Source organism: Hoplias malabaricus, chromosome 4, assembly GCF_029633855.1.
Source record: "Hoplias malabaricus isolate fHopMal1 chromosome 4, fHopMal1.hap1, whole genome shotgun sequence".
Taxonomy (NCBI): domain Eukaryota; kingdom Metazoa; phylum Chordata; class Actinopteri; order Characiformes; family Erythrinidae; genus Hoplias; species Hoplias malabaricus.
In genome coordinates, this window is record NC_089803.1 from 728,119 (window position 1) to 740,901 (window position 12,783).

At 40.2% G+C, this 12,783-nt stretch overlaps 1 protein-coding gene across 1 annotated transcript in view; it reads right to left on the reverse strand.

Annotated features, from left to right (window-relative positions):
* Nucleotides 1-12,783, reverse strand: part of LOC136694206 (zinc finger protein 850-like) — a 241,995-nt gene that overhangs the window by 78,162 nt on the left and 151,050 nt on the right. The window contains exon 5 of the mRNA XM_066667587.1: nucleotides 5,523-5,535. Within this exon, the coding sequence (XP_066523684.1) occupies nucleotides 5,523-5,535 (13 nt within the window). The remainder of the gene's footprint in view (nucleotides 1-5,522; nucleotides 5,536-12,783) is intronic.

Consider the following 12,783-nt stretch of genomic DNA (forward strand, 5'->3'; position numbering starts at 1 on the left):
ATATGACACCTCTGTAATGCTGGAAAACTCAGAAATTTACAGACTCATCATTATTTGCACATACAGATGCTGGTCATAAAATTAGAATATCATGAAAAAGTTGATTTATTTCAGTAATTCCATTCAAAAAGTGAAACTTATATTCATTTATTACACACAGACTGATATATATTTCAAGTGTTTATTTCTTTTAATTTGATGATTATAACTGACAACTAATGAAAACCCCAGATTCAGTATCTCAGAATATTAGAATATTACTTAAGTCTAATACAAAAGAAGGATTTTTAGAAATGTTGGCCAACTGCAAAGTATGAACATGTACAGCACTCAATACTTAGTTGGGGTTCCTTTTGCCTGAATTACTGCAGCAATGCAGCGTGGCATGGAGTTGATCAGTCTGTGGCACTGCTCAGGTGTTAAGTAACCCCAGGTTGCTCTGATAGTGGCCTTCATCTCTTCTGCATTGTTGGGTCTGGCGTATTGAATCTTCCTCTTCACAATACCAAGGTCAGGCGAGTTTTCTCGCCAATTAAGAACAGGGATATCATGGTCCTTAAACCAGGTTCTGGTAGATTTGGCACTGTGTGCAGGTGTCAAGTCTTGTTAGAAAATGAAATCTGCATCTCCATAAAGTTGGTCAGCAGCAGGAAGAATGAAGTGCTCTAAAACTTCCTGGTAGATGACCTTGGAACTCAGGAAGCACAGTGGACCAACACCAGCAGATGATATGGCTCCCCAAACCATCACTGACTGTGGAAACTTTACACAGGGTCTCAAGCAGTGTGGATTCTGTGCCTCTCCTCTCTTCCACCAGACTCTGGGACCTTGATTTCCAAAGGAAATGCAAAATTTACTTTCATCAGAGAACATAACTTTGGACCACTCAGCAACAGTCCAGTCCTTTTTGTCTTTAGCCCAGACGAGATGCTTCTGACACTGTCTCTTGTTCAAGAGTGGCTCAACACAAGGAACGCGACCCATGAAACCCATGTCATGCATACGTCTGTGCGTGGTGGTTCTTGAAGAACTGACTCCAGCTGCAGTCCAGTCTTTGTGAATCTCCCCCACATTTTTGAATGGGTTTTGTTTCACAGTCCTCTCCAGAGTGTGGTTATCCCTATTGCTTGTACATTTTTTTCTACCACATCTTCCCTTCACCTCTCTATTAATGAGCTTGGACACAGAGCTCTGTGAACAGCCAGCCTCTTTACACAATGATCTTTTGTGTCTTGCCCTGCTTGTGTAAGGTGTCAGTGGTCGTCTTTAGGACAACTGTCAAGTCAGCAGTCTTCCCCATGATTGTGTACCCTACGGAACTAGACTGAGAAACCATTTAAAGGACTTTGCAGATGTTTTGAGTTAATTAGCTGATTAGAGTGTGGCACCAGGTGTCTTCAATATTGAACCTTTTCACAATTTTCTAATATTCTGAGATACTGAATTTGGGGTTTTCATTAGTTGTCAGTTATAATCATCAAATTAAAAGAAATAAACACTTGAAATATATCAGTCTGTGTGTGAGTATAATATAAAAGTTTCACTTTTTGAATGGAATTACTGTAATGAATACACTTTTTCATGATATTCTAAGAGTAGCACCTGCATAGCAATGACAGAGGCTCTATTACCAGTCAGCGAAGCATCACAATAATAAACCTCAGGTGTTTTGTATGTAGTTCTGTGCTTTTCCATTGCAGGGGTCTGGCTCTACACGTCTCGCTCGCTTAAAATTTGTTGCTTTTCCACTGGCACAGCTCCCTAGGAAAACGAATCACAAAACCCCATCTCTAACAATTATGGAAGAACTGACAGCTTTCACTGCTGAGTTTCATGAATTTTTGAGTATAAATGACTGGATGGCATGGTTTGATTCATGTTTTGGCAAATGGGGAGCATTGGTGTTGAAATTAACTATCATGGTAATAATTTAATTATTAGTGCTGGCAGTAATCAGACGCTGCATTATTCCCTGTGTTAGAAGTCTGATCACCAAAACTATTGAGTGTTATGTCACCTTCACTATGGTTAGTGAAGAAGTGGACATGTAATCCTCTGGACGAGTTGCTCCTTGAAATGCCTCAGCCAATTTATGCCTCCTTGGACCATGATTCTACTGAGGAGGATGAGTAAATCATTTAATCATTTTATACATTTCATCAATATTTCTTTAACACTCACTCATTTAATCACTCAATTGTTTTACCATTTTATTTTACTTTTGCTCATATTATGCTCATTTTTCAATGCATGATACCTAGCTAGTCTGAGGATGATGTTATTGTTTGCATTATTGTTCCTTTACGTTGATTTATGATTACGTTGTTCCATATAACATGTTTAATTAATCACAAAAAGGGAGGAATGTAATGGGAAAATGCAATATAATAATATAATGCAATATACGTGACTCTGTGTCTTTATTCCTCTGATCTCTCCTTGGGCCTGAGAATCGGTCTTCCTTCCTGGTTGCACTTAGACTATTGCCATAACAGAACCGTCCTCTGAAGTGCACACTGCTTTTGTGTATGTCATCACCGAGGTGTCCCCCAGGGTCTTAAAGGGTGAGGGTTTCCTCAAAACAGTGGAGAGAACTGAAGATATGGAGCTCACACTGGAACATGAGCATCTCAGTCTCAGTACAAAACGTCCTGTGATTGAGGGCCAAATGGTAGCTGTGAGATTGACCTGAAATGGAAGTGTTACCTTCACAAACAGCTGTGCAGGTGTTGGGGAACAAGCAGTTTATTATTGTGTTTGGGTTTATTTTGTGGTGGAGCTTGTGTGATTTTGGGTGTTTAAATTATTGTATTTATTGTATATTTATATAGTTTTTTTTCTGCTTTCTTAAATTATAAACAAATGTAAACTTTAAACATTGCATTAGTTATTTAAAGCTTTACGTTCATAACTTTTTTTCTTTGTAATTTTACTGAAAATCTTATTAATTTTATATTCATGTGTCCTTTTACATTAAAACTTTGCAATTCTGGTTACAAATTTGTTTTATAAATACAGTCTTTTTTCTTTTAAAAGAGTACAAAACAACACCTCTCATGTTGTGTCTCTGCCAGCAATCAATCAGTGATGTCAGTGAGAAATAGCATATCAATGAATCTGTAAAAAGTAAAAGTAATACAGGCAAAGGCAGGAAAACCATTCATTCATTCATTGTCTGTATCCACTTTTCTAATTCAGGGGTGTGTCCGTGGCCTACCTTGAATTACTGGTCACAAGACGGGATAACACCCTGGAGGGGGCGCCAGTCCTTTACAGGGCAACACACACACTCGCACATACACTTACATACTCACACCTATGGACAATTCTGAGTCGCCAATCCACCTACAAATGTATGTTTTTGGGAGGAAATCCACCCAGACACAGCAAGAACACACCAAACTCCTCAGACAGTCACCCGTAGTGGGGCTCGAACCGACAACCCCGGGAGCTGGAGCTGTGTGACAGCGACACTACTTACTGCGTCACTGTGCGGCCCTGGAAAACCATGCATTGCAATAATCTAATGCAGGAAATAGTATAAGTGACATAAATTGTGTATTACGTCCACTAGGGGTTGGACATAATAAAAGTTTATAAATTATTTATAAAAAAAACTCAGCCTCAGACAAAAGTAACTCTTAAATAAAGTCACCAAAAGAAAGAAACAGATACTAAAGGTAATAATTTATTGTTTTTAGCATTCAATATTGCCTCATGACAGCTTTAAAAGCTTCTTAGAAAACAGGATAAAGCTTCAGGGGACCACAGGACAAAATAACAAACAATAACTATCAATAAACCAACTTCACTAACTAAACTTACAGAAAAGAAAATACAAATAGCTGCCCTGTCTACTCTCACCAAAAAACAGGGCCCAAAAGCATAAACAAAATGGCAAGTCTCCCTTACAAATCCTGTTTAAAATACAACATCAAAAGAACTTTGGTCTGACACTGTTGGGCAGCCCGCTGAAGCAAAGCATCGGCTTGGATAGAAGAAAAGGAGCAGCTCCCCAACTCCAGGACAAGGGTCCTTTTTAAATCTCCCGCCATCAGAGCCAGCCAATCAGAAGTGAAGCATGTGGGTGGAGCAACAGGCAGCAAATCAGCCCCAAGAGCATTCACCTAAAATCTCCAACAAAGAGAAAGAAAAACAAACACTCCAAAATAACACGGGATGTAACACCCCACCACCAAAATTTAACATACCATGTTATTTTAAAAAATATAAACACGAGAAAGAGCATCAGCTAATACATTCTCTGACCCTTTTTATAACAAATCTCCAGATTGAATTCCTGAACCATAAGTGCCCACCTCATAATTCGTTGATTTGAGTTTTTCATTCGAGAGAGAAAAATCAACGGATTATGATCAGTGTACACAACAAGGGGCCATGAATTAGATCCAACACAGACCTCAAAATTTTGTAATGCCAACAACAATGCCAATGCCTCCTTTTCTATAGTGCTGTAGTTAAGCTGATGTTTTAAAAACTTTTTGGAATAATAGCACACTGGATGGTTGATACCACTTAAATCCTCTTGCAGAAGAACAGCACCAGTTGCACTAGCATCCACATCCAGCTTGAATGGCCGTGTAAAATCTGGAGCAGAGAGCACAGGAGCATTACAGAGCAATGTTTTTACAGATTCAAAAGCATGTTGGCAGTCATTAGACCAAACGAATTCACAAGAGGCATGTAGTAAATTAGTTAGAGGTAAAACAACATCAGAAAAGTTCCTGCAGAACCCACGGTAATATCCTGCCATACCAACAAAAAAGTCTTAACTCCCGTTTTGTACACGGTGCAGGAAAATCAATAATTACCTGCACTTTTGCAGCAACAGGATGAACTTGGCCTTGACCAACCTGCTTCCCTAGGTAAGTAACTGTAGCCTTACCAAACTCACAGTTAGCCAGATTTAAAGTCAAAGAAGCTTGGTGCAGTCTATCAAACACAGCATAAAGAGTCTTTAAATCACTCTCTCTCTCTCTCTCTCTCAGCAGTGTATCATTGATTCTCGTGACATTTTTTACAAAACAGCACTGAACAAAATGTTTTACTGCTTTGTTGGTGGAGTGTGTGTTGCCTTTATTTACATCTGCCAGCAACATTTCTCATGAGTATCATTTATTTTTATAAAAATAGTGAGTCAGTACAACACCTAAATGATGTTAAATATAATTTGTCCAGCAGAGGGCCACAGAGAACTCTGGATCAACTTTATCCAGTCTGAAAATGTTTTAATAATTCTGTTAATATTTCTGTTTTAAACATTTGAGTTCTGATCTTTACACACATACACACATTTGTAATCCTCAAGTCATTAAATTAAATTGCAGTATTTTCCTCAGTGTGTTTTCTCTGGTTCTGACCTTCACACACACACACACACAGAATAATCATCCAGTCATTAAGTTAAAATGCAGTACCTGCCTCTGTGTGTTTTCTCTGGTTCATCCCTCCACACACTCCACTGCGGCACATTTACTTTCTCTTTAAAATCCGGTTTGGACTGGATTACACCTGCTCAGCAGGAAGAGCTGCAGGTTGTTTACAGGTAAAGGGGCGGAGTCATGTGTTACTGGACCAATCAGAGCTCTCTCCTGACCTACCTGTCTGAATCAGCTTATAGCAGAACCTTAGTGTGTTCTCAGGGAACAGTGGAACACAGTGAATCAGGACTGTTTCTGTCTTTATTTCTCAGCTCTTCTACCTTATTAACCATTTAAGAACTGAGTCTAGAGTTGGAACCTGGAAGTGTCCTGTTATTTCTAACTGGGCTTATTTGAACCCTTTACCAGGGTTTTATCACTTTAACTGCAGTGGATATAAAAGTCTACACACTACATTTCAGATTTATTTACACCTTTAATGTGCCTCTTTAGTGTGAAAAACACACTGAACTCATTTAGAGGAAAATAAAAACACAAAACTAAAATGATGTGGTTGTGTGAGTGTGAACACCCTCTTATAACTCGAGATGTGTTCAGAATGAACCAATCAAATTCAGACTCCTGTTCACTAGCAGTCAATTCACACCTGTTGCAGTTAAAGTGACTCTGTTTAACCCCAGATTTAGTTCAGCTGTTACAGGAGGATATTTACTGAGGTATATCTCACAGGAAAGAGGCAAGACCACTGTCTTTTCTCACAAAGAACAACACACAAGACCGGCTACGGTTTCCAAAACCTTTGTGTTTTATTTTTCCTTACTGCCATGTCCACTCACTGCAGTGCCCTCTCACTGCCATGTCCGCCCACTGCAGTGCCCTCTCACTGCCATATCCACCCACTGCTGTGTCCTCTCACTGCCATGTCCACTCACTTCTGTGTCCTCTCACTACCATGTCCACTCACTGCAGTGTCCTTTCACTACCATGTCCATTCACTGCTGTGTCCACTCACTGCAGTGTCCTCTCATTACCATGTCCACTCACTGCAGTGCCCTCTCATTACCATGTCCACCCACTGCAGTGCCCTCTCACTACCATGTCCACTCAGTGCAGTGCCCTCTCACTACCATGTCCACCCACTGCAGTGTCCTCTCACTGCCATGTCCACTCACAAATATAAAAAATATATATAAAATAATAAATATAAAATATTTAAAATATAAAACTTGTGAGCACAGAGGGAGGAGTTTTGTCCTGATGATGCTCGTCATTCCTGATGCAGAGTCTTCATGGAGCTCAGAGGAAGGACATTTTTCTCCCAGTCTTTCAGGTTTATATCTCTCCTGACACAGAGGAGACCTGTAGTTGGGGCTGGGAACAGTCTACAGCCAACACTGGGGAGAATCTGTCATTAACTGCCATTTAAAATGACTCCAGATGGAAGAAGGAGTGGAGTGTATGGTGTGAATAATCTGTGTGCTTTAGAAAAGAGATGCTGTTAAAAAGGGACTGAAGAGTGAGAGCTATTACAGCAGGATTTACTCAGATCTATGGTGGAAAACGTGAAGAGACGACACATTCCAGTGGTGTGTTTATTGCTGTGAGGAGATGTTAATGAGTACAACATGGTAGTGGTAGTAAAGAGTGAGGAGGGGATGAATAGAACTGTGGGATTAGTAAAGTAGGGACCTCACTGGTAACTCTGGATGTTGAGGGAGACTAAGGTGGAATCTGTTGTTGTTCTGTGTTTGGTGACAGACACACGTCTGTTTCTCCTTCTTTTCTTTACTTTTTTACTCCTCTAATCTCTCCTGCTGCAGGTGGGAGTGGTCTCCACCAATGGAAGTGTTCCCTGCGTGTGATGTTTTCTCCTGCTCCACCAATGGGAAACGCTGCTTGAGGACTGGAGGCAGGACTTTCTCTTCATAAGCAGCGTCAGGCAGCCAGAAGTGGGGGTTGACTGGGGAGATGGGAGGGATGTGTTTGTTGTGGCTGTTCACACATTAATGTTGAGACTAAAGTGCTGTTTGTGGCTAAAGCTCTAAGGTTGTTGCTGCTAAAATGTTAATGTTGCTGTGAAGCGTTCAGAGGACAGTTTTGAGTTGTTTTAAGAGTTTTTAGTCTTAGTTTTGCTAACACTACACCTCCTGTTGTTTTATTGCTCCCACCTCTTCCAGCTCAGTGTGGACAGGCGAGAAAAGGGGCTTCTCATAAAGATGGTAGATCACTTCTGTAGAGACACACTAGGTAAAGGGCGAGTGCTACTGTGTACCTTTAGTGAGGAGAGATTTGTTTGTTCAGTGGGTAAGTGGTTTTATTTGTTTCTTTCCTTTGGCAGTGTCCAGTGTCCACCCTGAGCTTGGTTTAACCTCCTGATTAAAGCAGTGTTAACTGTGTCTTACATTTTTAGTAAATGGCACTCGGAGTACTTTTGTTGGTGGTGTCTTCCCTGTCTTCAGATTCCCACACACCCCACTGTGCATCCTCTCTGACCCTGAGCTGCCATCTTTTAAGGAGAATGTAATATTTGGCCTCATCCTCCCTTTCAGACAGATCACTGTCCAAGTTCACCTTCTCTGAACACACAGTAAACACTGGACCTTCATGTTCCTACACTGACTGAACCCCTTCATATTCACCAGTAATGTTCACTAGTGACTTTACCATTAGGGGCAGTGTTTCTCTTCAAGGGTTCTGATCCTGAACTCTGAAACTCTTCCCTGATCCAGGGCCAGGAGCAGTTTGCTGATTGTTTCCAGTTGTAATGTACCTTCAGGCGCTGGGAAGATCTCCACTGATCCCTAATGTCGTGTCCAAGGAACTCAGTTGTGGAGTTTCTTTGAGATGGAGAACCTTCCATAAGGTGGACATGTTCTCCAAGGTCAGTTCCTGACAGAGTCTTGGGACGTGTCTCTCCACATTCACTGGGGAATATTCTTACACAAATACACACACAGAGGACACTGTTGTCTGGATGTCTCTGGTTGGTGGACTAGTCTCAGTCCAGCAGTGACACTGAGGGTTTAAAAACTCTAGCAGCACTGCTGTGTCTAATCCACTCACAGCAGTATGGGGGAGACATCAGTGTCTATGGCATGGGCTACCTGCATCTGTGTGAAAATACCACACACATTTCATGTGTTCACAGCTGCTTTCTCTCTGTTCAAAGACACACTGTTCCACTGACCTCCACAAAGTGACACTGTGAATAAAAGCAGTTTTAAAGAAATGTTTAAGTTAATGATGAGTTTTAGAAACAGATGTAAAACACTGTAAAACTGACAGGGTTCTTATAGGAAGATAGGGATGAACTAATTCCACACGTCAACATTGTGTTTTTTTAAAAACTGAAAGATAAAACAGTCCTAGAGAGGAGGTGAAGTGGTGAATGTGATGTGTGTGAACTGCTGCGGTGGTGAGGGTGTAGGCTGTTAGTGTTGGGTTTATGAGTGATGTAGGAGAACAGTGGGGAACTCTTTACTGTAGGACACTGTTTAGAGGCTACATCACTCCTACATGAGCTCTTCATGATGACTGACTCACACACACACACACATTTCTAAACATTTCTGGTGACGTTAGTGTGTGTGTGGACGTTTTCTGATGTGAATATGTAGTTTATTTTCAGTATTGTGAAGAAGATGCTGAAAAAGACTTCTACACCGACACCATTCTTTCATTGCAAAATAATCAGATTTATTACAATGAAAAGAACAGCATCTTAACAAGCCCCTATAGACAGCTTGCTGAGAAGTTAGACAATATCTTCTGATATTACCTTCATGCGGGTTTAGTTTATATAGGTTGGTCAGTGTCAACATATGGTGAATACTATGGCTTATGTTTACTTCACTTTCTGTCCTGTTAAAGAGTTATCTTGTAAGGACATCTTGTCTTGCTACCCAACATCCCATTCACACAGAGACAAAACCCCTATGTAGGTAAAAATTTAAGAACAATGGGTCATCCTATGCACTGCACCCACTTAATAACATATGCCTATGTAAGACATTAAATTATATATATATATATATATATTAGTCTCGGAAATTTTAGAATAGCATACGTTGTCAAGAATAATGTACATGGTTGTAGTAATTTAATATTAAACCCTACACAATATTATAGGTTTTTGCGGAGTGTGAGAGCGAAAAAACCTGCCAGGCAGCCATCTTTCTTGAAATATCCTTCAAACATTCTAGACAGGAAAAAATCTCTCACAATCCTGTTGCCAAGCGATCACTTAAAAGTACTCCTGTCCAATTTAAATTACTATATGTGTAGGGACTTAAGTAAATGTATATAGAAACCTCAGAGAATAAAATCAAACTAATGTCCAAATTCAGGCTGGTCGACCCATCGGACCTTCCAATGGACCTGTCCCTACCTGACACAGCCCATATCCCTATCACCAAGAAAAAACAAAACATCTGAGATTCTAATACATTTACACAGCTTAAATTGCATCAGTCTATAAATCAACATTGTATACAGTTGTTACATTTAAATATCACTCATCCAAACTTCTATCAATATCCAAAAAATGATCAATTAACAAAACAATTCAATATTAAGAAACACATCAAATTGTCACTCCACAGTCCTTCAGCAGTATTGCCTTTGGATGTAATGTTGAAGACATTGAATCTGATCAAGTTTCCACAGTTCTGATTCAAAGTCCTTTAGTTTTAATTTTTGGATCCCTGTAGTACACCGGAACCTCGAAAAACCCTTCACCCTTACAGTGTTCTTCCCCCCTTTCATTCTGGAAGAAAGAAACAACAACCAGTATCTTTTGCAAAAATATCAGATACAAATAGCAACATCTGTTTTTCGAAAACACCATTCATTTGTTCACAAATCCCTTGGCTTTGCGGATGGTGTACTGGACCCAGGCACTGTTTAATTCCCAATTTTTTTTGCTAATTTCACTGTTTTATCCACAAACTCTTTGCCATTATCTGAATGAGAAGTTCCCACCTGCTTATGATTATGAACTACACACAACTTTGGCAACAGTTTGAGCTTCTACTTAGTTATACAAATATCAGGCTTAAATAATAAAATATTTTCCACAACAACTAGCATTTACCTTCTATCTGTTTTTATTATATCATCAAATTCCTAATCTCTGCCAGTCTGGTTAGGAGTGTGCAAGCCCCAGCCCCAGCCGCTGCCTTCGCTGCTCTCCCCCAACAAGGACATGGGCAGAAAAGGAAGTGCTCTGAGATGCTACAAATGTGGTGCCTAGTCTGACCCGAGTGTCAAAGGCCACTCGTGTGTGAATTTGCATGCCCAAAAATCTTCATGTTGAGTTTGGTCTTTGATTTTCAATTTATTTTTTACCTTACATGTTCATTGATACATTGTCTGTAACCCTTATCCAGTTCAGGGTCACGGTGGGTCCGGAGTCAACCCGGAATCACTGGGCGCAAGCCAGGAACACACCCTGGAGGGGGCGCCAGTCCTTCACAGGTTGACACACAAACATTCACAGGTTGAAACACACGCAGACACAGGGAGAACACACCACACTCCACACAAACAGTTACCCGGAGCGGGACTCGAACCCACAACCTCCAGGTCCCTGGAGCTGTGTGATTGCGAACAGACCAGTCAATTTTGACCGGGGACACTCAAGTAAGGGGCAGGAAGTGAACATGTCAGGAGGATTAAAAAGTACATTTGAGAAAGATTAACATGTCATGATGTCAGCAGATAACTTGAGCAACACAAGTTTAATTAAACTAATATATAATATAATATATATTAAATATATATTTTAAAAAAACTGTTCAATATCCTATAGGGGGCAAACCAAAACCATGAACAGAGCAGTCTGAAGTCAAGCCAAAAATCCAAACAGATCCAAAGTGGAAATCCAAACAGAGAAATAAAGAAATAGGCAAAAAGATCCAAACCCAGGCAAGCAGAAAACAATAGAAAAGCACTGCACACACAGATAAAGCCATACTCTGCAACAAGCTTAACCAACGCTGTATTTAAATACTCTGTCTAATGAGCACGAAGGAGAAACTGATGTGATTAATTTTCAGGTGATTAGGAACAATGAAAAGATCTCAGATAAGTGGAGGTGGTCATGCGATACTGCTGAGGATTTTGGGAATACCATCCCACTTTAGTGAGGGATGGGTTTAGTGAGGGTCCAGAGAGTCATCAGATGATCATAGAATGTGAATCTTTAGAGCAAGATACACATTATTATAATGTTTGTACTCAGGATACTGTAATATCACCTGAGTGACTCTACTATAGACATAGATACAATATAGAAATAGAATAAGAAATAGAATAAATCATAATTCAACTGCTTTTGAACTTAGTTATAATAAATGCTTTTCCACGGAACGCTTGTCTTGCCACTGTGATAAGCAGGCTTGGCCGTTATGGCGATCATGTGACGAATGATGATAATGGGGGCAGACGGTCAGAGCTCTCTCCTCCCCCAGCTCCAGCTCAAGCTGCACTGATTCCCAGCTGTGCTCCAGAGCGTCCCAAAGCCCTTCTACAGAACCTCCTCAGAGTTGGTCGGTTGTCTCCTACAACAAGTAGACTGAGACAACATGAGAGTTTCTCGGCTCCACACTGTACCCATGTACATATTGTTATGAGAAAAATAGCAAAGAAGAAGTAGCTATTGTTTCTGGCACAGTGTGACTTGTTAGTGAAAAAACCCAGTCTTATTTTGTGTAACGTTGAGACAAAGATCAAAGTCTTTTGGAAGCTCAATACAGTTATATTGTCTCTATTTGGAGAACAGTGAAACAAAACAATGAATGAACATGAATGAAAGGATAAATAGAACCTGTAATAATTAATTCTGAGGTCGAATCTTGATAATAAAAATACAAATTCCATAAACAGTGAGTGGCATCTGGTATCACACAGTTCAATCAGACATCTCCAAAATTCCCAAGCACTACACAATTCACATAGCACATAGTCTTTTAGTTAGTCAGCAGAGTAGTGTAGATAGCTGCTGACAATCCAGAGCCGGGACCAGGCCGCAGACAGACAGGCTAAACCGACCGTCTGCGAACTGTCTTGAGACGTCACCCAGGTTCAACTGTATTGAGACTGTGTCTTTCCCCCGAACTAAATGTAAAAGTAGAAAAACAAAATCAGCCTGTTTCAGCAACCTAATCAATATTAAATCATACACAACACCTAGCAGCAACACCTCAGAACTAAAATTTGGGTTACTCAACATAAGATCACTAAACTCAAAAGCACTCATCGTAAATGATATTATAAGTGATCATAAATTCAATGTTTTCTGTCTCACGGAAACGTGGGTTAAACCAAATGAATATTTAGCACTAAATGAAGCCACCCCCCTAGGCTATAATTATGCACATAG